Genomic DNA, 27,500 nt, shown 5'->3' with positions numbered 1-27,500 from the left:
AGCAGGCACAATGGCTGGCAGAAGCGTTTGAAAGCTTAGGGGGTAGGGCATGGCACCATGCCCGCCAACTCACACACACCACCCAGCTCCTCACACACCCTTCCCCCACCCCAAGCCCCTTTTTGCAAGCCACCCCTGCCCAACACACACACACACACACACACACACACACACACACACACACCGGTTAGCATTCATCTTGGCGTACACAAGGGTGCCATGGCAGTTTCTGTCTAGCTTAGTTCAGTTCCGCCCGAAAACAACGGGGCTAAGTGCCCCTTGTTCCATTCAGCGGGCACAGACCACTCTCAGTGGACGCTGCCGTGCCTCCCATTAATCCTGCTGCTCGCCCAGACCAGGACCCCCGCTTACAGGGCCCGCCAGCCCGCCTGGCAGACCCGCGAGAGGCGCGGCGCGACGCAGCACGCCGCGTCCTTCCTTAAGACGGGATGAGCAGGACTAAGGGGCTCTGAGGGGCTCAGGAGGGGTCAGTAGGGGCCAGTCCCGTCTCAGAGGTGGGAGAAACATGCAGGACTTGGGCAGGGAGCAGGGCGGGAGCACGCAGGCTTTACGGCGCTGCAGCAAAAAAAACAGCTAAACTGTTCTGTACTGTGCGAGTCCTCTACTCACAGTCATGAAAAAGCCAAAATGCTCACTCTCCTCCTAAACGAGCATAAGATTGCTGTGCTTCAGATCAACATCATTGTTTTAGCTGTCTAGCGCATCATCCGTTCATTTGCTCCTTTTGTTTCTGTTTTACTCTTTTTTTTTTTGTTTTTTTTTTGTTTGCTTTTTTATTCGGTGTGGCAGTCTGAAGAACAAAGCGTGTCGGCGCTAGCAGTGGCAGCCATTCTGCTACTGTGGAGAAAGTTTCCAGCATGGGCACTGCATTGCGGATGCCAACCAACGAATCAAAGGCACGCCGTAAGCAGACAAAGAGGGTTTGATGCCAACCTCCGTACCTCTAACAACCATTACTGGCAATTTCCCTGCCTCTCGCCTGCCACCATGCAAACAAAATGGCCGCCTCTCCACCGGCTGGCATAATGTGCCCGCATTGTTTGGGCATGGGCACGGGCATGGGCATAGCTTAGCTTAGCGGGAACTAAACAGTCTGCAGCCCAAACCTTCAGCCACTGCATTAGACGGGTTAGATTTTTTTAAGTCTGGTTTTCTCTTTTTGTCTCCTTACTTGACTGAAAAAGAAGCCTTAAAAAAAATGAAGATAAAAAAGAATTAAGTTGAAAGGGGGAAAAAGCAGTGATATGAAATGTGTGTAGTGGTGTCTGCGATCGAAACGATCCAAAACGCTGCACAGCGCAGCTGGCAGGCAGGCCGGTGTTTATTCTTTCTAATACTTTCTACTTCAGTGAAAGCATATTTTCAAGAGGAGCCTGCCAACTTGGCACCAGAGAGCGCAAGTTACACATTTCAAATTGTAACATACAGGCATGTAAACCTATACACCCCCCAGCGATCCCATTTCACTAACCACATCACGTTACATAAACTCTATCTCACTCTCGCAGAATTTCAATTGCGACTGAATCCAAATATTTTTTTAAAAAAAAAGGTTAAAACAACAAAACAAAAAAAAAACTGATATGTTCCTACATTAGGGATACTGGATAGTAATGTGTCGAAATCAAAACAAAGCGGAATAGTGTTTTATTAATTGGACGAGTGATGCAGAAGCTGCTTTTGTGAGCTCAGTGACGAGGAGGCCTCACCGTCGGGAGAGACTCTACTCTGCGCGACCCGGAGAGTGCCCACCCCGCAGAGCCAGCGCCATCCTACAAAGACACAAAAGAGGGTCCGTTGCCAACCTTGATGCCAGTGGCAACCATTATTGTCACTCTTCTATGCCTTCTGCTTCGGCTGGCACTGCTCACAATATAAAATGGAGGCTCGAGTCCGCGTGATAACGGCCTTCTACGCGGCTTCTCATCTCTCTCTCTCTCTCCTCTCTCTCTCTCTCTCTCAAACACACACACACACACACACACACACACACACACACTCTGCCAGTGAAATATGTCAAGCCTTTTTGTGCTTATGACATTCCACACACACTGGAGCGAGTGGCGGAGTGTTGGTGCCAAGCCGCCCGCCGTGTTGGAGAGCGCGGTGAGGAATGGTAGCATTTAAAAGCTTTTCCTTTTAAACACAACTCCAGCCAGTGACAGTGATTGTGAGAAAATAGCGCTCGCTAGCCCTCCATTTTGGCAAAGGTGTCTGCATTCTCAGACTCACGCGCTGACAAGAGGTTGGCCAGCTTTTTCAAACGCGGCGGAGGCGCGGTCCGCGCTGCTCAGCTTTTCGTACGGCAGAGAGAAAAGTATCGACAGCTCACAAAAATATTTGCTGCAAATACTCCAACGCTGATCGGGAATTTAACTCCTATTTCTTTTCTCTCTTTTTTTTACCCCTGAGAAAAATCTCTCTTGTAGTTTCCCACAGACAAGCACTTCTGCAATAAAAATCTACAACACACTCAGCTGAAAACTATCACTCCCTCTTCTAGACTTTTCTTACATGTTTTACACAACTGATCAGAGGAAAAATAAAATATACAATTGTTTCATGTCATTTTGAAGGCATTACCAGTGAGATTTGTTGACAGTGATATGCTGAGAGGACTGAGAAGTTTTTTATGTATTTTTTACGTATTTCCAATGCAGTAAATAACGGTAAAACAAATGCTGGGTCTGTCATTCACCACAGTCTATGATTCCAAGAGGTATTGAAAATTATGGATAAAAAAAATCTGCCAGAGCAAAATTCAAAACACTATTATTATTATTTTTACAGATAATCAACATCATAAAACCATTCTTAGATACTGTCATGTCTACTGTTCTGTATTTTAATTTAACGTGAACATGGTTTTGATAAACTAGACACAGGACGTTTCATTTGTTTTAGAACATGTGCAATCTTGTCAGGTTTTTTTCCAAGTAATTCATAGTATTCCCTCCAAAATATGAGCATGATTTACATGTTTGTGTCTGAACAGATAAATAACACTGACAATGTTTATAGAACTGCCAATGCAAGAGCCGAGGAGGAATTTCTATAATTTATAATATTATCTCCCTCACAACAGAGCAGCTCTGTAATGCATTCCTGCAGGAAAAATATGTTCAATTTACAGAAACTGGACACTGAAAAGATGTTAAGGTTTTTTTTTTGTTTCTTTCTTTTTTTTTTTCTTAAAAACCACCACCTTTGAGCACTTCTGACAAAAAAACGTTTTAAAATGTCTCGTCACCCAGAGCCAAGAGACTGGTTTTCGTGTGTGTGTGTGTGTGTGTGTGTGTGTGTGTGTGTGTGTGTGTGTGTGTGTGTGTGTGAGACCACTCGTGCCCTCTCAGGGTCGGCTTACCTTGGTCCTGGACATAATAGGCGAGAAACAAGTCCAGCTCCTTGACCGAAACGGTAATGTGGTGTGGCTGGACGCAAAGTGCAGGATTGGTACAGTGCGGAGATTTGACTAGCCGCTCCCCGTCCGTACTTTCCAAAGGGATGCCCTTGAAGAGGATCACCATCACCAGGTCCAGCCGCCACACCTTGTCGGCCTGCCGCAGGCAGTCGATGCGCCGGATCTTGCCCTTCTGGTCAGGGTTGGACAGCACACAGCACGGGTGCTTCTTGCCGGTGACGCTCAGCACGAAGTCCTCGCGGTACTCCTGCCGGATGTCCTTGCGGAGCTTGGCCAGGAGACGGGAGGCCCACTTCTGCTTGATTTCGGGCTTCTCGCTCAGCAGCTCGTCCTTGACCGCTCGTTCCTCGTCCTTGGACATACGCTTCTCGTGCTTCTTGAAGTACTTGCGCTTGCGGGCCTGCAGGTTGAACCACGTGTAGGCGATCGCTCTGACGTGAGGGAGTAGAGCCTCGATGAAGGGATGGAACTCATCCTGCCAGTCGGGAGAAAAAAGGGGGAAAACAGAGGGAGAGAGAGCAGGAGAGAGAGAGAGAGTGAGAGAGAGAGAAGGGGGGAAAAAGAGAGTGAGACAAAAAAAGTTAACGTGAACAGTCGTTCAGCAGAAGTGACCTTTTGGCAAAGGCGCTTGCTCAATTAGCCAAGACTGGTCTCGGCCAAAAACAGACACACTTTTTTTCCCTCTCTCGCTTTTAAATACAGCACAGAGAAAAAAAAATCAACAACACAACAACAACAACAACAACAACAACAACAACAAAGAAAACAGACAATTCTCGTAGCACCCAACCCGACCCCGAAACGACTGACCACTGTAAACAAACTCCAAGTTACACAGCAGTGACCTAGCAAACACTTGGACACTTTCCCGAATCCATCCACTCCAAATTTACAAACACGGCACTCAAACCAACAGTAATATTCGTCTCGGTCAGAATGAGAAACACGACTGGTTCACCACCATTCTTGGCAGCAGCGGCCATCCGAGGGGATTAGCCACCCCGTCCACCATCGCAGCACTGGCACGCGGGCACCAGGACGGGCAATCCTCGTGGGCTGGGTGCTGCAACGTGTGTGTGTGTGTGTGTGTGTCTGGGTGCTGCGACGGACCGGACGGACGCAGGTGCCACAGAGAGAGTGCAGAGAGAATGTGTGTGTGTGTGTGTGTGTGTGTGTGTGTGTGTGTGTGTGTTTGGGGTGTGTGTGTGTGTGTGTGTTTGGGTGTGGGTGTGTGTGTCTGTGTGTGTGTGTGTGTGTGTGTGTGTGTTGCGTGCTGCCAGAGGGTAGCGAGGACGGTCAGCCTGACAGACAGACGGACGTCACCGAATGCTTCCTTTGCCAGAGCCACAGTGGTGCAGGACGCACGTCTAAAGTGTGTGGTGTGCTCTGGTGTGGTGTGGTGTGGTGTGGTGCGGTGTGGCGTGGCGTGGCGTGGCGTGGCGTGGCGTGGTGTGGCGCGGTGCCTAGCGTGACATAACGTAACGTAATGTAATGTAACGTAACGTAGAGTAGCGAAGCGGAGAACAGCGCAGAGCCCAGAAACACACAGCAGCCAACAGCCTGGCATTGGGCGAGCAGAGCAACACACACACACACACACACACACACGCACACACACTCTCTTATCGAAGCAGCCAGCATTCCAGGGCAGCCATCACTGAGTTGGGGGTGGTGAAGCAGGAGGAACGTGGTCACACACACACACACACACACGCTCACGCACAAACAGACACAGACACAAACACAAACACACACACACAAGACACACACTAACTAGGGAAAATAATCTGCATCACGAATGATTCCGTATACATTCAGGAAAATTCAATAATTGTTTTTTTTTTGGCAGCGCATTTAAATATTATGCATGGCAGTAACACAAATGTAAACAGCTCATCCAGATAGCAGAGGTAATAAAGTAGAGTCAATGCACACACTACATCCCTTGTAAGGCTAGCCAAGTATCGTCAATGTAAAGAAATATTGTTACTGCAGACACCATAGCTATCAAGAAATGAAAAGTTCAAATTCAGATACTGACAATACATGCATATGTGCAGTCAACTGGGTCTAACGTTAGCTGGCAAATACATCTTTAAAATGTTATTTTAAATGTACCTTATCGCCGATATGTCGCCCTTTCAACAGTAAATGAATTCATAGCTTTAATAAAGCTCTAGTACTTAGATAAACACCCTTCCTGTGCGACCCTATCAAGCCAAATCAAATCCATGCTTCTTTCAGATTGGCCTACATATTAATCTCTGTACACCCTGCACGTACACTACACACCTAAACGTGTGGTATGTAAAATCTTGTTTCAGATAATGATAGCCAGGTGTTTTATGTTGTATTTGTGCTATAGGACAAGATCAGAATGATACTGTGCAGTTTATTTAAGCAGCATTTTTTTTATAGAACTTGCATTTACAATACAATGGCCTAAAGAATATGTAATATTAAGACATAGGCCTATTGCTGGGTAATCGTCTTTTAAAAAGGAGGAAAAAGGCTTAACGTGACTGCATATAACAACTGCATATTAGTCTTTGCAAGTTTTTAAATCAGTTGTTTAATCAAACGTTTAAAGGGAAAATAAAAAAATAAAAATAAAACATCCCTCTAACCTCTAACACACACACACACACACACACACACACACACACACACACACACACACAGGTACATATAGCATTTCACATTCAAGTAGGTTTGTGAGACAAAGCTTTGAAGTGCCTGTGTGGACACAAAGCCCAGGCAGAGTTGGTCAGTGTGAGCAGTGGCCAGCCGAGGGCACCGGGGGGGGGGGTTGGGGGTCGCTCCACTTAAGCAGCAGAGGCGGGGGCTCGCCCCGAGCAGCCTAATTCACCTCACCGACGCACAGCAATTATTCCCGACCCCCAGCAAATCTAACCAATATGGACAGTGAAGTGGCCATCCTGGCACACCAGGGCACATGCTGGGTTGGGGGCGGGCGGGTGGGGTGGTGGGCGGGCAGGCGATCTCTAAGGTAAGACTGGCGTTGCAGCTACCCATGCCAAGCCAAGGATTCCAACAAGCTAGGAGCTTCCCTGAAGGCTAAGAGGGTTAAGTCGTGTTTGTGGTGCGCGCATGCCTCCGCTGCCGTGGTTTGTGGCTTGTTCTGCTGCAGTCAACGGGGGAGGGGGGGGGAGGTGCAACGAGCAAGATGCCAATTTTTTTTACGCACAATTAAAAGGACATTTGTTCACCATTTCTAGGTATCAGTGTTCATCTCAGAGAAGCATAGGAGGCGCATCCAGTCCAAAACCAAACGGTTGTGTTTCATTTCAAGAGAGTTCTCACAGCAGAACACAGTGGCGCAGCCTGTACCGAGGCCGTCGTCGTTAGTGACGCAACTCTTTTCTTAACTCTCCTGCTTCTCTCCTGCAAACATTATTTGTCCGAAAGCTCCAGTGTAACACTGTAACACACTCGCTTCTGGTGCACGTCTTTGGACAAAAGCATCTACCGAAATTAATATTATTATTTCAAATGTGAGTGCACCCAAATGTTTTTCACTAACCAAACTCAAGTTACCAAAGACATACCCCATTCAGATCCACATGTGCACAACACAAATGACTAACAACAGAAATAAAAGTCTAAGGAAGAGTCCAAATGGTTGAGTGTGTGTGTGTGTGTGGCCCACCTGTGCGGTGGTGAGTGTGTGTGTGTGTGTGTGTGTGTGTGTGTGTGGTAAAAGAGGGGCTAGGAACGTGAGGGACAGGATACCCACACACTCCGTTGCACCTGTGAACACTGTCTCCTTTCCTCCGCCTTCACATTGGCAGGGCCCGGCAAGAGTTAAACCACATATTGTTCTTTGAGTGTGTGTGTATGTGTGTGCGTGTGTGTGTGTGTGTGTGTGAGTTTGTGGCAAGTCGCGGTGCTTTAGGGAGACCGCAACCAGCAGTGTGTTCCATATCTCTGCCCCCCACGCGATAGCCCCCACGCTTAGGCCAGGAAAACCACACACACACACACACACACATGCAGAGCCTTGTCTGAGAGCTGCTTCTCAGCCAGCTGCCCCTACTCCAACTCTCTCTCTCTCACGCACACGCACACACACACACACACACACACACACACACACACACACACACACACACACATCCATGCACATGCATAAAATAAATGCACATAGCCTCACATACCCACACACATGGAGCAACTGCATATTCTGAATATACTGGATTGTAAAGTGAAAATGAAAGAAGCTTATTAGAAGAATTATAACACTAACTGCATTATAAATGCTAAATGTTTGCTATAATACCATGATACTGCCAACATATTTTGGCACTGTTCATGGGATCAATTCCACTGTTCATATTAGTAAAATAAAAAAAAACAATATATATATATATATATTATATAATATATATGTAATATATAAGGGCAAAAAAGCCACAATTTATTGCATTTCTAATTTATGGGGGGGAAGTTTTACTAGAAGGCCATATCAATTACTATATCTGAAAGGGGGATATACATCCTCTGAATCTCATTCTGAGAACAGACTTCAGAATTTCACACAATTTCTCTGATTGTCTCGTTTGGAGCAGAATTATTCACATCTCCAACAAAAATCTAACGGTAGAAATAAAATAAAAAATCCATCATGATCTATGATCTTGGTTTATGAAATATGCATTTGCCAGAGATAATCAATCTGAAAAACAGCCTGATATGGCAGTATCTACAGTGACAAGGTGCGCGGTATTTACGGTCGAGCGGTCGCAACTCCACTGTACTCTGGCCCTATCTCAGTCAATCACTCTCCGGTGCCAAAGAAAATATAAACAGTAAAAATGTGTCAGCCAAAAGACCAGTGCGCTCTATCCAACGACTGAATGCAGTCTTATCTTTGTTTTAATCTTAATTCGTGAAGAAGAGGGGCTTTCAGTCGGATTGAAGGTCCCGTAAAATACATCGGATGAGGACAAAAAAGTTTATTCGAAGAGTGCATTAAAAAACTACTTAAACTCTGGTTCGGACAAGTTTTTGGATCAGTAGCAGGGACGCTTCGCGCTTCCTCACTTTTAGACACTGCTTACAGCGTGAGAGTCCCGGCAAATTCACCCTGCGCTTTGTTTTATCCGGGGGACCACGCGGTTATTTGGCCTACTAAATCAAAAAGTTTGCACAAGACCATAATAATTTGTTAGTGAAATGAAAATGCGCACGAGGTCAACCCGGCAAGCGCAGACACGTAGATAAGACAAGGGCTACGCCGCGGTGTTCAGCTTTAACTAAGGTTTTCAATTACAAGGGCATCCGCGAACACCATTCCACATGTCTATACATTCAGCGGCAGCCAACCCATGGTACTGTTCCTCTTATAACAAGTTTACTCTTTACCACTGCAAATGGGACGTGCTGCAACAATGGGCACGCACACGAACTTTTAAACATGAGCTGGATTACATTTGCATTGTGGTCACGACCGCATGATTTATATCGACACTTGTCTTCCGTATTACAAAATACACTCATATACATTTTAAATCGTACACCGATAAAATAGCATACAGTGCTGTATATTAGGTAAATTATCCATAAGAACTGTGAATATTGCAACTCCACATTAAATATCTGCATTAACAAACAAAAGGCAACAGTGGTGTGATAATCATTATAAAAGCAAGGACATATACCTGAGTCAGACAAATCGGAGAATACATCATGACCTTGTTCGACCAAAAAAGATACTTCGATCGCTCCAAAAAGTCCCCCGGAAGAACAGGTAAATGGATCTTATCGGTTCATTCTTGGCTAGTGAGCTGCAACTTCTGTGAAGTTCTCTTTATTAGAAACCAAGCGAAGCGTCTTATCCAGGAACACCGAGGATCTTTGCAAATCCAAAGGCTCTACGCGTATACGTCCCGTTCCCTATGCGCCTCAGACGAACAGAAGATCCAACCAGATGAACTTCACACCAGCCGGATGCATCAGTTAGAATTCGCTTAAATGAATAACAGAAAATACCGCCACTACAATCGAGGAATACCCCCAAGTTTTAGCGAGCGAATCAAAAAATAAAACTCGTTCACAAGTGCAATATGATTGTTAGCAGGCGCCAAATTTCTGATCCCGCGGTGTTTGCTTTTCAAACTTGATATAATATCAAATACCAGCAACACCCTCCGGTCGCTTCGATCCTGACAAATCAGTCTCCCGATTTTTTTTCTTTCATTTAATTACACAGTCATACACTCCTCCTCTTCCAGCAAACGCATTCCATCTCCCCAGCCCACCTTCTTCCTCTTCTACCTCTCCAACCGAAACATATAAAACCGCACGGACTTCTCCCTCCTCGCGACTGGGGAGGATTGCAGGGGAGGATGCAGACTTTGGGCCAGCCAAACAGAAGTTGAAACGAGGCCTGGCGTTCGCACGTAGCGCCTTGGGGGGAAATTTCCGCTTCGATTCTATACGATCTCAGGACAGTCGTATAGAAATCAAATGGCAATTTCTCCGTGTAGGCTACTTTGCACTGCAGGCCTTGACTCTACCTCTGATTTTTATAACAATATATGTGTATTCTGATGGGGATATCAACATATCTGATTACATACACCCACAGTCTTTATTTAAAAAAATAATCATGTTTTGCTCTTGCATCCCAGTGCGCATAGGCAATGGATAGCTAACTTTGAAAATAATCTGCTGCGGACCCGCAGGGAGAACGCCACATCAGGACCAAGTCTGTGCCCGACGCAATGTTACCTCAAGTGTTATTCCAAAAAAATAGGCTACTGCTCTAACAGGCAATTATGCCAGCAGCAAGCTACTTCTAAAACAACTAGCAAGTCCTGTGGAAATACTGTCAGTATGCTACACATTGAGGAATGAAGATCCCTGCGGTAGTTTATTAAATAAGGGTGCTTCTTAATAGGCTAAAAAGCACAACAGCGGTGGTGTTCTGTTGTTGAAATGAGCGGCGTGGCAAGGATGTGTCATAGAAATGTGTTCAAATGTTCACCTGGCAAGACCTGGAAATTACACAATTAAAGAGGAAATATTTGCACGGCCAAAAGGAGAAAAAAAAACTTGGCACGCAACAATGAGGTGGAAGGCCGTTTCAATGCATGGCTGCGCCCTCAAGTTTTCTGCTTGCAACATAAGACTACGAGACTGACCATACCGACCGCCTGACAGGGCCTAATACGTCCCGAGAATTGCGATGAACTTAAACTGGGATCCTAAATCTATCTAGTGTTGATAAAATGAGGTCTGCTTAAAAAAAAACATTTGCACATATAAATGATTTCAAAGGATAAATGACTGTAAGAAGATAATTAAGATTAAGATTAATTAAGATTAGATACTTAGCCTATATGACCAAAACGGCTAAAAATAAATTTAATTTGGGGACAAAGTAGCCTTATGCATATAGAGAATACCATAGCGCTGAAGTGTATATAGGCTACAGTCGTCGAGGTCCTGCGAGAAAGGAAGGGAACAGACCGGCCAGTCCGCGGGACTAATAATGATTCACATCACGTCACATAGGCATCTTGTGTCAAAGTCTAGGCTGACTTCCCAAACCACCCACCCCCCTGCCCCGACTCGCAAGTTGCCAAGCGCTAACCCCACTGTGCATAAGTATGACTTTTATTATCATAAAGGCATTGCCTGAATTTCAATAGGGGTGGCTGCAGCTCTCCCAGTCGAGGCAGAACAACGAGACGCGATGGTGGGCTATGCGCTGTTGGTGTCCTACACCAGCGTTACAACACACTCCCGAAACCTCCGTCAGTACAAACGAACGTGTTTCTAATCGAAATAAATATATAAGTGTCGTTTTGGGAGCTGGAAGTAAACAGTTAGCACACGCCCAGGGGTACTCTTGCGATCTAAATGCCCGTCCGATCTGTAGGCTACTTGTGCGTCCATAAGGGAGGAGGTATGCACAAATAGCCTGACGTTATATTTTGAGAGCAGTTCAGCAGGCGAGTTTCCCATGTATCCGCGCTGCGCTGCTATGTGCACGAGTAGTGCGCTGCCAAACATGCCGGGGGGAGACTTCGCGAGCCCAGGACTAATGCCAAGTGCAGCTCTCTTTCGGTGAAAACTCCACCACCGACTCCTGACACATCGATATGACCCACATAGGAGAGCTGCCAACGTACAACATAAACAGATCAAAAGCCAACTAGTGCCTCTCGTCCCGGCCGTATCCTGGCATGGGACGGGTGGTGTCCAACTAGTCAAATAAACGCAATACAGTAACAGAAATATCAACCACATAACAGTAAAGCATGTTTTAATGCCATGTTCACGTACCATTGCACTGTATTGCATGGATATAAACGGGGATCCTGGAAGCTGCGTGAAAGAGAAGCCGGTACCTTCACATTTCTCAAGTTCAAAATTGTGCTTTTTTTCTTTTCTCGATGTAGTGCTTTCAAAAAATCAACACCGGAAGAGAATTGTTGGCTGACGGGCGGCAAAATCAAGTCCGCGAGCCCCACCGATTTTTTTTTTATCTTCCTTCCTCTTTAAGTCAGACTTTTGGATAGGTTTTTGGTTGTTGAGTTGAACGCGATCCAGAAGAGGCTGAGCTTTTGGAACGGGGCAGGTCTGCGCCGTTTACTTTCTCTGTCTGGCGGCCGGCGCAGCTGCTTGCGGCAGCCAAAGGGAGCTGCGCACTTGGACTAGAATCCTGGCCTCTGATTGGTCACAGCGACGGCGGGCCGTGGCATTCTAAAGGCCCCTCACTTCCGCTCGGCAGCCCCTGTTCGTATTTGCATATTAATACAGGCTTCGTCCAATCAAGAGCGGGGCCGGCCGAAGTTGAAACACGCGGTGCGAGATAGGTCAGAGACCTCAAAGCAATTTTCACCCGGAGGATTTTATTTCTATGAAAGCGGCAAAGGCCAGCATAATAAACAGAGACTGGTGACATAACTTCAACTAGGAATGGAAGGCTGTGGGCAGATATAAACATTTAGCCCACATGAAACACTAAATCTGACTTCTGTATTTTCCTCAGAATTCAACTGTGGTGACCTTTGTCACATTGTCCTTATCATGGCATATTGGCACATTGTGCCAAAGCCAGACCCTTGACCAGACAATCCCACAGTCATCTCATGTGAAAGAGAGACACGGCATCCAACTGCCACAAGCCACAGAATGGCACTCATCCAGAGCACTTAAGCCATGGCCACAGATCTGCAGTAAAGATAGTTCATAGATCATATCATCAAATATATTGCCACATTGCCCAATAAACCACCAAGAGGCAGCGGGAAACGACTCCTTTGTTTGTGTGCAATGCATGTCTGATAGCGTAGCCTAACTCTGAAATTGAGATAAAACAAGGCATCTGAATTGAACACATGTTTGTCTACACATCTTATCCATGATTCATAAACAAAAGCATGTAATGTGCACACCTTTTCTATGTTTTTCTCCCACACCTCTGTTTATTCTGCACTGCACTTTGGATAAGGCCCATTTCATTCAACAAACCTAAAATCCCACCATGGCTATTTATATATTTTACAAGAGCTAGAGCTGGGACAAGGACGCAAACTATTATCTTGTTTCCCATACTATAATTTAAACGGTGGATTATATTTTTCACTGATATGCCAATTTAATCCCTTTAGAAATTAAATCAGATAGCCTAAATGAGTAGCCTACTGAATCGTCACGATTCAATTAAATTGCTACAAGACATTATATTGCTGCAAACACCACTCTTAAATTCAATTGCGCAGAACCTGTCTCACACGCACGGGCATGTGTAAGCACACTCACACACACTCTCTCACACAAACGCGTGCGCTCTCCCCGAATAATTCATATGCGATCTCATGCACTCTCATGGGCACACCTATCCATTCCGACTCACGCAGCGCGTAGTGTTAGGTTGTATGTGTTGCACGTACAATAGCATAAGACAAACAGGACGCTTTTGCGATAGTTAGGGCATAAACCAGTCTAATCGACCTGGTCAAACACGAGTTCGACGCCCGCACCAAGCACACGCCTTTGATAAGCGAGTTGGAGAACTTGCAAGTGAGCGGTCACATTTATTCTTCACTTTTAGGCAGTGGTCCGACTTGGGTCGCGAGCACATGCCAAGAATGAGCGCCCAAAAGGTAAAACAAAAAGGCGTTGGAAGCGGCTTGGTGGGGAGGTGGAGTGGGCTGTGTGGCACCAAAATAAGACCTGCTTCCAAAGTTGCACAACATGCCCCACTTCCAAGACGTATTCTTGGGCGAGCTAATCGAAGGTTAAACGCAAACAAGGCGGTCACAGATGTTAGCAGCGTTTCACCACGTTTATTTCCGAATGTTGAGTGGGAATGTTGCTTGATTTGTAGGCTATTCGTGCAAAGACTCATTTGACGACTTTTTCGTGACTTTGGAAACGTGACGTGAGCGCAGGTTTCTAAGGAGAACTTCAGCTACTGACGTAAGTGCAAAGTTGACTGTAGTCTATTTTAGAGGTGATTAATGACAACGACTGTGTATTTTAACTTAATAGGTTTCAGAATGTCGCAGATAGGTTTGAGTGTTACGTAAAGGTAGCATTCCTGAGCCCTGCCGTCTGCGCAGAATCTGCCGACTGTGCACACAGTCACATAGACGCGCGCCGCTGACTTTAAAGAGTCCTTGGCCACTAAAGGGGAAATCGATGAAGCCTAAAAATTAACAAACCATTAAAAAAGTATTACGGCCACGCCGATAATTTCACTTCCTCATCCTCCTGTTTACTGTGTAGCCTAGGCTATTTCCTTAGTCGTCTATGTCTACCATCAATTATAAACGCGTTAGAATTATAGCAAACAGCACTTATAATTTTTACAGTGTCAGAATTAAAAAAGAATCTGCATCGCAGATTGCGTATGTAAATTAAAAAAAAAAATCACCTCCTTTGTTTCGGACTTGGAAATCAAATCCTTGGTCTCGGTGTGCTTTTCCGCATTAGACGGAGAATTCAGGCAATAGCCTGCTGGTATTCAAATACATTTTACCATAATACATTTCATTTTACAGTTTCATCCACGTCAATTGTTGCTTACATTTGAGAAATGGGCAATTATTTGTCTTTTTCTGATAACATTTAACATTCTTTGAACAGAAGCATGTTTACATTATTTTAATGTGTAGGTTTATAAATGAATGTGCATATTAGGAAAATAGGTTGATTTGTATTAAGTCTGTTATTTATGAAAATACGACATGGGTCTTCATCATCTCAAATTAGGGTATTAAAATAGCAAACTGACATCAAACCACAGGTGAAAGCAGCTGAATTGATTTTTTTTTTTCAGCAACTGGCACCTGCTTACCTGAAGGGATCAAAGTGAGTAAATCTATTTCCATTTATAAATCAACTATGCAGCCATGTTTTTTGTTTCACTGTAAAGAAGAAAAAAACATTACAATTTTGCCTGTTTTCCAGAATTGATTAGTTTGGTAAAATAATTATGTTAATTTTACTAGCATTAATATCATGGCACAATGAGCGATGAAAATAACCTTTTCTCAAATCATTGTGACCACAATATGTGGTTTTCTATTTACAGAAATGTATAGAATCTTCACTTTTAGACCAGACAGGTGCATTATCCTCTACTCTTCACAATAATGCATGTACCTAAATGAATATCAGCAATGGATTAGATATCATATCTAACAGTAAGAAATAGTTTCTCTTTATTTCCAGTGGGCATGTTTGATGAATAGATTTGCCACTGACAAATTCCCACATCTTGGCAATAATGCACCCTCCACCATAAATCATTATGGAATTTCAAATAGTGACAATGCAGCAGATCAGGCCCATATGTGTGTGTGTGTGTGTGTGTGTGTGTGAGAGAGAGCTATATAGTATACGGGAGGAGAGCCCTGCATAGCGCTCTTCCCTGTAGATTAACCCGTTTTTAACCCTTGTTTTCCAGACCACTGCCCACAACACACTGCCCACACACTGCCAACTACACCATAGGATAAGCAAGGTGGAGAGAGCAAACGTGTGTGTGTGTGTGTGTGTGTGTGTGTGTGTGTGTGTGTGTGCCCGACACAATAGGATAAGCAAGGTGGAGAGAGCGAACGTGTGTGTGTGTGTGTGTGTGTGTGTGTGTGTGTGTGTGTGTGTGTGTGTGTGTGTGTGCCCCATAGGTGTACACCATAGGATAAGCAAGGTGTCCGCTGTTGTCAGTTGACCAGAATGGCAAACAAAAATGTTTGGGAACCAGGAGACACACACACACACACACACACACACACACACATTCGCTCTCTCTATTTTTGTCCCTGTCTGAAATGTTCAAATTATAAATAACTGAATAGAAAATAGAATGTGTCCTTGGTGTCCCCCTCCAAACTGACATCTTTCCCACACCCTAGTCATGATTTCCTAAATGGTACGTGCTGAGGCAGAGTCCGAGGATCATAAAACGTGGAAAAATATCCATGTTATTTCATAATGGTTGTGGTGTCTTTTTTTATGCGATGTTCATTTTCCCAGGGTGACCCATAACTAACAATACAGTGCGGTGTGATCTACAGTTTTATATCAAATTCCTTATCTTTAAAAACAAAACAAAAAAAAGAAATAAAACAACTTCCCTGTGCAGTGCAGAGTATCCGTAACCGAGATACAGCACAGGGAATCAGGCACATGGCCATGCTGCTTCAGAGCTTCAAAGAACACAGCAGTGGTGGCAGAAGAGCGAGCGAGCCAGCAGTCTTTGGGATCTGGGCTTTTTAAAGACCTCAGAGGAGTTCTGCTGTACGGCGTGGCGGCTTCTGACGGGGCGCTGCAGGAGGAGACGCGGGGGAGACGCGCGGCACAGGAGCACAATCGCCTCCTTGTCTCGCATCTCTCCCCTTTGAAAAATAAATACATAAAGCAGGGCTATCCCCCTCTTTGTATGGTGTGTGTGTGTGTGTGTGTGTGTGTGGGGGGGGGTGATGGGGGGGGGGGGGTGGAGTGTGAAGACACAGGACCAGAGCTTCTTGGGAAGCCCCGCACGTCCTTTGGTGGCTCCAATTAAGCAACACAATCACCTCTGTGTTGCTCTCCCTTCACAAAAAGTGCCTTGTCCGTTACTATATTATCATAAGCTTCCATATCAAACACTGGTTTACAAGATCCTATTCTTTCCTGTGATATTTTCAGTAGTTCATATTCATATGAAGTATATGAGTATTATTTGGCTGCAATGTTTAGACATATCAATCAACATTACAATTTTATATGATCTGAAAGTGACTGCCTGTGAGAATTTATATGTGAAATAAAAATATATATTTTTAAAAAACGTTCTTCGTAATTTTCAATTGTGACATTTTTGAATATAACTTTGGCCTATCTATGAAAAAAAATATAATAATAAAAACAAAAAAGCCCTTGGTCTATCTCTTTCAAAGAAAATGTAAAGAATTTGAACGACAACACACTAGTGAGGAAAGCGATGTTGAAATGCACATATTAGCCAATATTGTGTAAATAAAAGGCTCAGCTAACAGGATGCCAGCTCTGTGAGGGGCATATCTAGCCTGCGCTGGCCACCCTGCCGTGATGCCCAGGATGTGCCAGCTACCGGGCTACATAAATAGATCGATACTGGTGACCTTGTGTCCGAATCCTGCAGAATTAACAGCCAAATAAACCCATCTGGGTACAGGGAGCGCTGAAGCTGAAGGCCAGACTAGGCTACGTGAGGTGACACATGTTTGTGAATGTATGGGTGTGGGAATGTGAGTGGCAGCTCAGCACTTCATAAGAACACTGTTGGGTCAAAAGGAGAACAAATCGCTAAAAGAATTCGTCATGGTGATGGTTCATTACATAATTAATTCACTGTGGCCTATTTAGCATCTGTAATGGCCTATGACATTGTAATATATTAAAAAACAAATTATGACAGCCTCTTACAATATTGCAATATATTCTTATTTAGAATATAGGCTATATCTGCTTTGTTGTAATTAGAGTGGGTTAAATCACCATTTAATATATTTGCACAGTTTAGAGATAATGAGGGTTTATCTTTCAGCATATTGGTGCTTCTCAGGTGATTTTCGGTCAAATCAGGGGAAGGCAACCTGGGGGACGAGGGTCACATGCGGCCCTTTAGCTCCTCTCTTGTGGCTTCCTGGCTTTCTCTAAAAATGGACGTTATCAATTATTTCTAACAATTTCATATAGTTATTAAGCTCCAAGCTGTCCCAACATATTAACAGTTAGTGAAAATATTATACTGTACAATACAGCACATGTGCAAAGCATGGCGACTACCATGTGTGTCTGAGGCTAATAAAGATAGAGATGTTTTTTAATTTAATCTTTTCAATGGTTCCGATATCTTTGAGGCCCCATACATTTTTTTTTTTCATTTCTGGTAAAATAAATGGGCCTTTTGAGAGAAAAGGTTGCCGACCCCTGGGTCAAATGTAAGCAGCCTGATCTTATTAGACCATAGGTTGAAATAGCTCCCAGTTCAGAAGGTTTGACAAATGTTAAATATTTCATAACGGGAGATAAAATAAAAGTTTATGCCTATGTGCCTGCAGTCCTGAGGCTACAAATAAGATTCTGAGTAGCCTAATAATTAGGCTATAAAACAACGGGTCACTAGGCCTACTTAGGTCAATCAATAATGACCCATTTTGAATAATCACTTAATAATAAATACCCTCACTTATTCATTTCGATAGCTTCATTAACAGGCCAAAGCCCCTTTTCCACGCTATAGAATAACATGTGGACTACTGCAGATCTTCCATGGCCAGATCGCCACTCAAATATATTCCACAACAACATATACCTACATTTCCCCCTCCAACGTCATCTGCTCGGTAGTGCGCCGTGATCGTATAGTGGTTAGTACTCTGCGTTGTGGCCGCAGCAACCCCGGTTCGAATCCGGGTCACGGCAGGTTGATACCTGACACGGCATAGAGCAGAAATTTTCTAGAAATTATCTTACAACTGCTTTAACAAAAATAATGCATTGTAACGTGTAGCCTACTCTATCTACAAAGTAATAATCTATAATCTATAAAGTATATGTTTAAGTTGATACATGACGAGTGCAACCAGTGCAGTTCTGCAGGCTGTTTGTGTGTTGTTAGCCTGTAACTTGTTACACACATAACTGTATTCACACACTTTGTTACACTATTTTCAGTAGAAAGATAACCTATTTATTTTAGAGCACGGTCTATCTTTTCTGGCGCGTTTTGTTGTTCAGCCTCACTAACCTTGGCTTGTTGTGAAGTTGTGAAAGCGCTTCACTTTCCATACCTTATCCATGCTCTAAATTAGCTTTATACGCTTTAGGTAGGCCTACAAAATGTGAGACAAGTGAAAGCGATAATGCATTTTTAAATACATGTTTAAAATGTCAAGTGCCGTCCAAGCCACGCTTTGATCAGGAAGTGGTTTGCTATGCCTTGGTTGTGCTAGTCAGTTCTCTCCACGGGACGGCGCTTCTGCTCCAAGTATGTCTTTCTGTGCTCATTCAACACCTCATTCATAATTAGCCTACTTAATCACAACATACCCTTTCGTAGGCTACTCAACTAGGTTACAGAACAGGCCGAGACGATCCCATGATCATTTAGACTTATTGCTAAAAACAACTAGGCTATATGTTAGAGTTCACGCTTAAATTCATACGAATATGTTCTTGAAACGAAAAGTCTCTAAATGTTCGATATTATGACTAGGTCAAACGACAGGAGTTGCTGCCGAGTTTAATGTTAGTAGCCTACAACAGGGAAGTGTAGCCTTCGCCTACATTAAAATCCCATGGAATGAATTACCTACTCCTTCAAAAAATCGTCATTGCGGTATATATTCTCCCCACTAGAGGGAGACGACACATTTGTCACCGCAGTTGAACCACAAGACTAAATTCACGGGGGAAGAGGTGATGTTAAACTGTTTTTATTAGTAATGTGTTTAGGTGTCGTAGGTCTTGTCTTAGGGAGTAAACTGCAACTGTGCGGGCAGCCATAACGTTCACGACCTTCTGTCTTCACGTGACATCTCGAAGACTTTGACTATGAAGCGCCACGTTTCCGTCTAGTCGAAGTCTACATCTTCACTCCAAACAAATGACCCATTATCTGCAACGGACACTTGTCAATCACCCAGTTCAACTGGTGTGAAAGGTTAATTAAGTTCTCTGCGGTGACACCATCGGCATGGGAAATTAGCCTTGTGAAAAATGTCTAACACACAGCAACCTGTCAATCTAACCTCCATTCAAATAACCCCCCGCCGGCCCTTTGAAGATCCATCCGGGGTGAGAGGAAGATTGCTACTAGCCAGATCTCGAGAGGTTTTTAAGCATGGGAACGATTTGGATAGTTCAGGACATTTGAAGGGGGAAAAACACTTATAGTTACTTGAGCTATTTGAACCAATTAGACAATAATCTTGTTTTGTTAATTGGGCGATATAGGCTATTTACCATAATAAACTTTATGCCTATATGTTCAGCAACTCTGGACAGCACAAAATAATTGACAAACTTCAGACTTAACAAATGTGGCCATTTTACATTATTTATCTCTCTCCCTCTCTCTCTCTCTATGAATATGGGTGTGTGTGTGTGTGTGTGTTTCCTTTAGATAAGGAACACGCCAAACTTACTTTCAATTTGAGCCTTAATCCAGCACAGCACAGTTTGTTTGCTTTTTGCATGTGTTCAGCATCAGTGTGTGTATTTGTGTGTTTTTCTCATGACGCCTGCGTGGGTGTGTGTCTGTGTGTGTGTGTGTGTATAAATCCTCTAGGCCCAGGCAGACAGGTCTGAGACACACACACACACAGGGGGAAATCCTCTGCACCTGCTGGGGCCTGTGAAAGAGCCTCCTTGTTCCCAGCAGCCACTAACCAGCCGTCAAGTGCGAGCGCCGACAATGAGCTCCGCGCACAAACAAACAAGGAGAAACTTCAGAGTAAACAAGGGGGCCACTGCCAAGCGTCCGCCACCGATGGCCCCATTCACTCGCCGCGCTCTCCCACAAAGCCCCACGGAGCAGGCGGAGCACTCAGAGGGCGCCCGCTGGGGGCGAGACAAAACTGCTGTCGGGCCCATCTCTCTATCTCTGTCTGCTTTCCCGGGCCGGCTCCAGCTTTTCTATCTCGCGGCCCTTTATGCGTCCGCGTCTGCGGCTCTCTGTGAGTCTTTTCAGCCGCATTCAGACGCTTTGACTGGCGTGACCGTGGCACACCTATTGGGCATGAAATGTCTCGGCCTGTTGGGTTTTGTCTGGACGACAAACATGTTGTCACATACGACGTGCATACGAAGACAATATTATTAACGTCCACATGGCATGATGTGCAACTCTCCCGACCCACATCAAAACCAGCTAACAACACGAGCGCAACTTGTGAAAACAAAACACGTAGTCTCTCACAGCTTTCGATAGTATCATCAACATGTCTCATTTTTTATTGTAGCATTAATATTCACTAACATAATGGAGTCATGTTATGAAATATACTCCTTTTTGCACGTGGCTCTGCTGTATGCTATTTCAGTGTCTCTCGCCCCAAGAGAGAGAGCGAGAAAGAGAGAGAGGGGCAAGTGAAGCAGGGAGAGTGCAGTGAGGAGCTCTGCTGGGAGACTAATCAACTGCGTTTAATTACATTACAATCTTATTCCCGTCGAGGAACAACGCATGGACGTAATTGAGTGTAACAAGGGGCCTGAGCACCGCGTCAGGGGGCTTCTCTGGGGCAGCCTGGGGGCAGGGGGCAGCCTCACTCTGGGGCAGCCTGGAGCTGGGATTGGGGGGTGGATCACAGCGGGGTGAGGAGGCCAGCGCAGGGAGAAGGCCCTCATCAAGAAATATCAAGGTGCGCTAAGGAGTATGGACACGACAGAGATGCTGAGGCAGATTTGTGTGTGTGTGTGTGTGTGTGTGTGTGTGTGTGTTGATTGAAAGACAGATTAGATCAGTGATTTCCGAGTATTTCGGTCTGAGATAACTAACCTACCACTGAAACTAAGGTCATGTCAAGGTCAGGTTCATGTCAATTTGTCATTCTAAAAAGCCCAAGTGCCATGTTTGTTTCAGATGTACTATATATATCGTAACTCCCCCTATTTCCACCGGTCCCCAGATTTCCACCGCCTTGCGTGTATGTGTCACTTAATATCCATTTCTATACAAACCAAGACAGCGGACTCCTATATAGAAACATAACCACGCACAACATAGGTGTATCTAAATTAGCTATGTACCAAAAATGACATTTTACCGTGACTCGAGGAGCTGTAAACAGTGTTGTAAGGCTGCGTGTACACAACCGCTTGGAGCTCCAGTGGAATTTTAATTTCACAACGAGAATTCTCGGTCTAACCGGTCCATGTGCCGTTGAACGGTGTAAATAGGCGACCCATCAGGCCAGCACTATAACTCCGGCGTGGTAAACAAAATCGGATATTTCAGGCAGTAAATGCTCCTGTTAAGAACCAAACCAGATTTTGTTCAAATCTACACAACTATGGCTACTGAAAAATGTAAGGTTCATTTAGTAAATGTTATTTTGAAGTGTTAAAAAACATCGTTGTTTTAGAATTTCTGAACAAAAGTGGTGATAATTGGGGGTGTTACGATAGGGGTGCTAATGGAGCTTAACTATATAGAGGCTTAACTATATAGGGGCGCTAATGGAGCTTAACTAGGGGTGCTAATGGAGCTTAACTATATAGGGGCATAACTATATAGGGGTGCTAATGGAGCTTAACTATATAGGGGTGCTAATGGAGCTTAACTATATAGGGGCATAACTATATAGGGGTGCTAATGGAGCTTAACTATATAGGGGTGCTAATGGAGCTTAACTATATAGGCTTTTATGGAGCTTAACTATATAGGGGCATAACTATATAGGGGTGCTAATGGAGCTTAACTATATAGGGTGCTAATGGAGCTTAACTATAGAGGGGCCAATGGAGCTTAACTATATAGGGCTAATGGTTTTAACTAGGGGTGCTAATGGAGCTTAACTATATAGGGGTGCTAATGGAGCTTAACTATATAGGGGCGCTAATGGAGCTTAACTATATAGGGGTGCTAATGGAGCTTAACTATATAGGGGCGCTTATGGAGCTTAACTATATAGGGGCATAACTATATAGGGGTGCTAATGGAGCTTAACTATATAGGGGTGCTAATGGAGCTTAACTATAGGGGCATAACTATATAGGGGTGCTAATGGAGCTTAACTATATAGGGGTGCTAATGGAGCTTAACTATATAGGGGTGCTTATGGAGCTTAACTATATAGGGGTGCTAATGGTGCTTAACTATATAGGGGCGCTTATGGTTTTGCCAGGGACTCCCTAGAGCTGTATTGGACATCTTGACATCACAATCTGGCCAATCTACAGCAGGGTTGGCCGGTAATGCTTATCCGGCGCTCCCACACCTGCAGCATCGTACATTATAGCTCAGGTGAGCTCAAATGGGCCACGCCTGCCTGATAAAGGTGCCTTTATGCACCTGGTATGCAGGTGTATAGTAAGAGTGGGTTCTGGTTTGAGTCCGACCCGAATCAGAGCCCTGTTCCTCCTTAGGAATCACTTTCGCTATCTGGGAACAAAAAACCTACTGTGGAATTGTCGCTATCTTCCGTGCATACTTGGAGATTCTAGATCTGCGTACTGTAGCTTACCCCTGAGTGGTGCTTAAGACCCCCCCCCCACACACACACACACCATGCAATGCCCTCACACACATATACCCTTACGCACACACACACACACACACACAAACACACACACACATATCCATTAGACCCAAATGCCCACGGAGGTAGAGTGAACTGCGTTGAACCCAGCCGGCTGTATATGAGATACAGGACATGGTACATGCCGTTCCCGTTAGGTGGGGAGTTCCTTGCCCCAACCTCACTCCTTTTTAGGCCTCAGTCAGTCAGCCGGTGTACCCCCTCCACACACACACACACACACACACCCAAGCCCATGCCCCTAGCCCATGACCCCCACCCCCCACCACACCCACTCCACCCCACCACCGCAACAATGGGGTCTTTGTTCACCAATTACCCTGGGCAGCACTCGTCAGGGCCGAGTAAGCAGCGAAATAACATGAGCAGAGCCGAGGAGCCAGTCTAGCTCAGGCCTGCTCCCAGCCCCAGCCCCAGGACCTCCACACAACACAACATTTTATGCCCAGATAACAAACCTCCTCACTGGGGAGAGAGGGGGGGGGGGGGGGGGGGGTTGAGAGCAAGAGAAAGAGAAAAGAAAGGTAGGGAGAAAGGGGGGCAGAGAGAGAAAGAAAAGAAAGGAAGGGAGAGAGAGAGAAGGGTGAATGATAGAGAAAATAGGGGAGAGAGAGGGAGAAGAAAGGAAAGTAGAGAAGAGAGAGAGTGATCGAGGGGAGAGAATGTGAGAGTGGGGGGCTAAGCCAGTCTGTAAATATCTGCTGTTCCCTGTGTTCTCAGATCAAGGGCGATAGCATTGGTTTCTGGGCAGTGATTTGTAAGTCTCCTATCTTTCTGATCATCTCCCAGGAGTTTTCTTGCAGTGTGTGTGTGTGTGTGTGTGTGTGTGTGTGTGTGTGTGTGTTTGTGTGTGTGTGTGTGTGTGTGTCGGAGGCTGTTTAAGGGATTCATGTCCATGTGGTAAGCCCGAGGGATCTCATTCAGTCAATCACACAGCCAAGTCTCCCCTAGGGATTTCTGCCATTCGCTTCAGTTCCTGAACCACTCTCACTGCAGGAACCTTTTCTCACTGCAGGAACCTTTTTCAGGTTCAAGGAACTTTATTCCCCCATGTTATCACACAGGCCAGGAGGAGAGACCAGAGAGGCACTTCAGCTTGTAAAGCTGAGTCCTTGGTTCCAAACAAGTGCTGCCAGAGCAGAGGCGCCCTTCTGCTCTTGGAGACCCAACTCTTCTGAGGGTACCTCCTCTCCTAACACACTAACACACTCAGCACATTCAAGACATAGCACATATTTATGTGTGGTTAGCAACCCTTGTCATCACTTGGTGTCATCACTTAGCAACCCTTGTCACACACTTGTCATCACTTAGCAACCCTTGTCACACACTGGGTGTTAGTTTTCACCGAATAAGGTAGTACTTTCATAGACTTTCATGGTGCATAATGTCACAGTTAATAGATTTGAGGGGTTTCTGACCCGAGTCCTTTCCATGGAAAACCAAATACAAGCTGTTTTAGAAAACCTAGAAAGTCAGGGGATTTGTTTAATCTTTTTAGTTGAGACTACAGCCTGTTCACAGATAGGCAATAAAAAGCGATTCATAAATGAAGTTCCCCCCATAATGCATCTTTAAACAGTACTGTACGATATAATAGTCCCTCCATAATGCATCTTTAAACAGTACTGTACGATATAATAGTCCCTCCATAATGCATCCTTAAACAGTACTGTACGATATAATAGTCCCTCCATAATGCATCCTTAAACAGTACTGTACGATATAATAGTCCCTCCATAATGCATCCTTAAACAGTACTGCAACGATATAATAGTCCCTCCATAATGCATCCTTAAACAGTACTGTACGATATAATAGTCCCTCCATAATGCATCCTTAAACAGTACTGTACGATATAATAGTCCCTCCATAATGCATCCTTAAACAGTACTGTACGATATAATAGTCCCTCCATAATGCATCTTTAAACAGTACTGTACGATATAATAGTCCTAATGTTGCTGCCCAGGATGTGTGTCCTGGTGAAATGAGGTGAGTGATTCTCTCTGTGGGTGTCAGGGGCGTGGAAGGGATGCCACTAGGCCGTCTCATCTCACGCTTAAATGACGCTTAGTGACAACGGCGATAACGATCAAACATGAACACGCTCGGGCTCCCAAACCCATATGCGTGTTTAAGAGGCAGAATAATTACCAGTGTAATGAAGGAGAAAGGAGAACTGTAGTAGGCAGACGACTCACACACACACACACACAGGGGACCACACAGAGGCGTGTGTGTGTGTGTGGGGGGGTCTCTTTGGGGCTATATCATGCTGTTTAAGGTTTAAAGGCCTGTGGTACAGTTTAACACTCTGACTCTGTGCTGATTAAACTGATACAACTGTGATGCTGTGTAACATTGCATAGTTGTAGTGCTGTTTATGAAACACTTTAATATTGTAAAATGGTGGAGCTGTTTAAGGTTATAAAACTGTGATGCTGTGTAACATTGCAGAGTTGTGGTGCTGTTTATGAAACGCTTTAATATTGTTAAATGTTGGTGCCGTTTATGGTTATAAAACTGTGATGCTGTGTAACATTGTAAAATGGTGGGGCTGTTTAAGGTTATAAAACTGATGCTGACTAGGCTTCGGACTGAGCTCCTTCTTCAGTTTATGAGATTGTGCTGCTATTTAAAGGGACTGTGATTTTTAAAGCTACACAATTACAACACCTTTTAAGGGGATTGTGTATTGTTTAAAGCAGGCACTGAGACACCTTTTAAGGACACAAGACGGTGTTAAAACCCTTGTGAGTATTATGATGCTGCGTAAGACTTGGAGATGGCAGGTGACATGAGACAGTGATATTATAGGATAGGGCTTCTCTGGGCCTTTCTGGAGCTGTGTGTAGGGTGTGTGTGTGTGTGTGTGTGTGTGTGTGTGTGTGTAGGGAGTGTTGCGGCTGGATCTTAACCATAACATAAAATGGAGGCAGACAACAGAATTAAGGTATTTTATTTAAAGTAATCAAAGATAACAAATATATGTAATCAAATGTCTAGGGGAAAGAAAGATAAACTAAATGTATGCATGCAATGTCTGTGTCAGTAATAAGAAAGAAGAGGGGGGGGGGGATAAAAGTTAGTGTGAGAGAGAATATGCCTTAATGGCACCCAGTGCCCACACAGAGAGTATGTAGAACCCCTTAAATACCCAGCCCACACTTTCCTACAGGTTTTCAAAATAACTACTTGACACTGCCAGGTCTGCACTGCCCATGCTCTAACTACACAGAACCTGATGGGGATACAGGGGGTCGTAACAGGAGGGAGGAGAGCTGCATCACAGTGGGGTGAAGAGGCCAGCGCAGGGAGAAGGCCCTCATCAAGAAATATCAGGTGCGCCAAGGAGTATGGACACAACAGAGATGCTGAGGCAGATTTGTGTGTGTGTGTGTGTGTGTGTGTGTGTGTGAGTGTTGATTAGTGAAATACAGATTAGATCAGTGATTTCCGGGTATTTCTGTCTGAGATAACTAACCTACCACTGAAACTAAGTTCATGTCAATGTCAGGTTCATGTCAATTTGTCATGAAAAAAATAAATAAAAAAGCCCCAAGTGCCATGTTTGTTTATTTGCTTTTCCAGTGCAACAGACCTCTGCACATAGATCTCTTTCCAATGAGTCTTAAATGTGATGGATCATTAATCAGATGTGCTGTTTTTGACCTTCTTTTCACCACACTACACAATCTATACAGTCCACAATCTCCAATCTATACAGTCCACAATCTATACAGTCCACAATCTCCAATCTATACAGTCCACAATCTCCAATCTTTACAATCTCCAATCTATACAGTCCACAATCTCCAATCTATACAATCTCCAATCTATACAGTCCACAATCTCCAATCTATACAGTCAACAATCTCCAATCTATACAATCTCCAATCTATACAGTCCACAATCTCCAATCTATACAGTCTCCAATCTATACAGTCCACAATCTCCAATCTATACAGTTCACAATCTCCAATCTATACAGTCCACAATCTCCAATCTATACAGTCCACAATCTCCAATCTATAATATCTTCAATCTATACAATCTCCAATCTATACAGTCCACCATCTCCAATCTATACAATCTCCAATCTATACAGTACACAATCTCCAATCTATACAGTCCACAATCTAAAATACATACAGTCCACAATCTCCAATCTAGTTATTTTAGTTGTTTAAAGCTGGCACTGAGACACATCTTAAGGACACAAGACAGTGTTAAAACCCATTGAGAGTATTATGATGCTGTGTAAGACTCAGAGACGACAGGTGACA

The 27,500-nt window shown here is 44.4% G+C and overlaps 1 protein-coding gene, 1 long non-coding RNA gene and 1 other non-coding gene across 3 annotated transcripts in view; 2 read left to right on the top strand and 1 right to left on the bottom strand.

Annotated features, from left to right (window-relative positions):
* Positions 1-9,771, bottom strand: part of LOC125289320 (nuclear factor 1 B-type-like) — a 125,658-nt gene extending 115,887 nt beyond the window's left edge. Inside the window, exons 1-2 of the mRNA XM_048236073.1 lie at positions 9,124-9,771; positions 3,386-3,917 (exon numbers count right to left, since the gene is read on the bottom strand). Coding sequence (XP_048092030.1) covers positions 3,386-3,917; positions 9,124-9,153 — 562 coding nt within the window. The 5' untranslated portion in view covers positions 9,154-9,771. The remainder of the gene's footprint in view (positions 1-3,385; positions 3,918-9,123) is intronic.
* A 3,925-nt stretch (positions 9,772-13,696) lies between these two features.
* On the top strand, positions 13,697-16,357 carry LOC125289205. The gene is made up of 3 exons (XR_007192595.1): positions 13,697-13,897; positions 14,760-14,791; positions 15,390-16,357. It is a non-coding gene; the product is annotated as an uncharacterized LOC125289205 (long non-coding RNA).
* A 1,944-nt stretch (positions 16,358-18,301) lies between these two features.
* Positions 18,302-18,373, top strand: trnah-gug. The gene has a single exon. It is a non-coding gene; the product is annotated as a tRNA-His (tRNA).
* The last annotated feature ends 9,127 nt before the right edge of the window (positions 18,374-27,500 follow it).

This window comes from Alosa alosa, chromosome 24 (assembly GCF_017589495.1).
Source record: "Alosa alosa isolate M-15738 ecotype Scorff River chromosome 24, AALO_Geno_1.1, whole genome shotgun sequence".
Taxonomy (NCBI): Eukaryota; Metazoa; Chordata; class Actinopteri; order Clupeiformes; family Clupeidae; genus Alosa; species Alosa alosa.
Note: the sequence above shows the minus strand (reverse complement) of the source record. Positions and strands in the feature narration are given on the sequence as shown.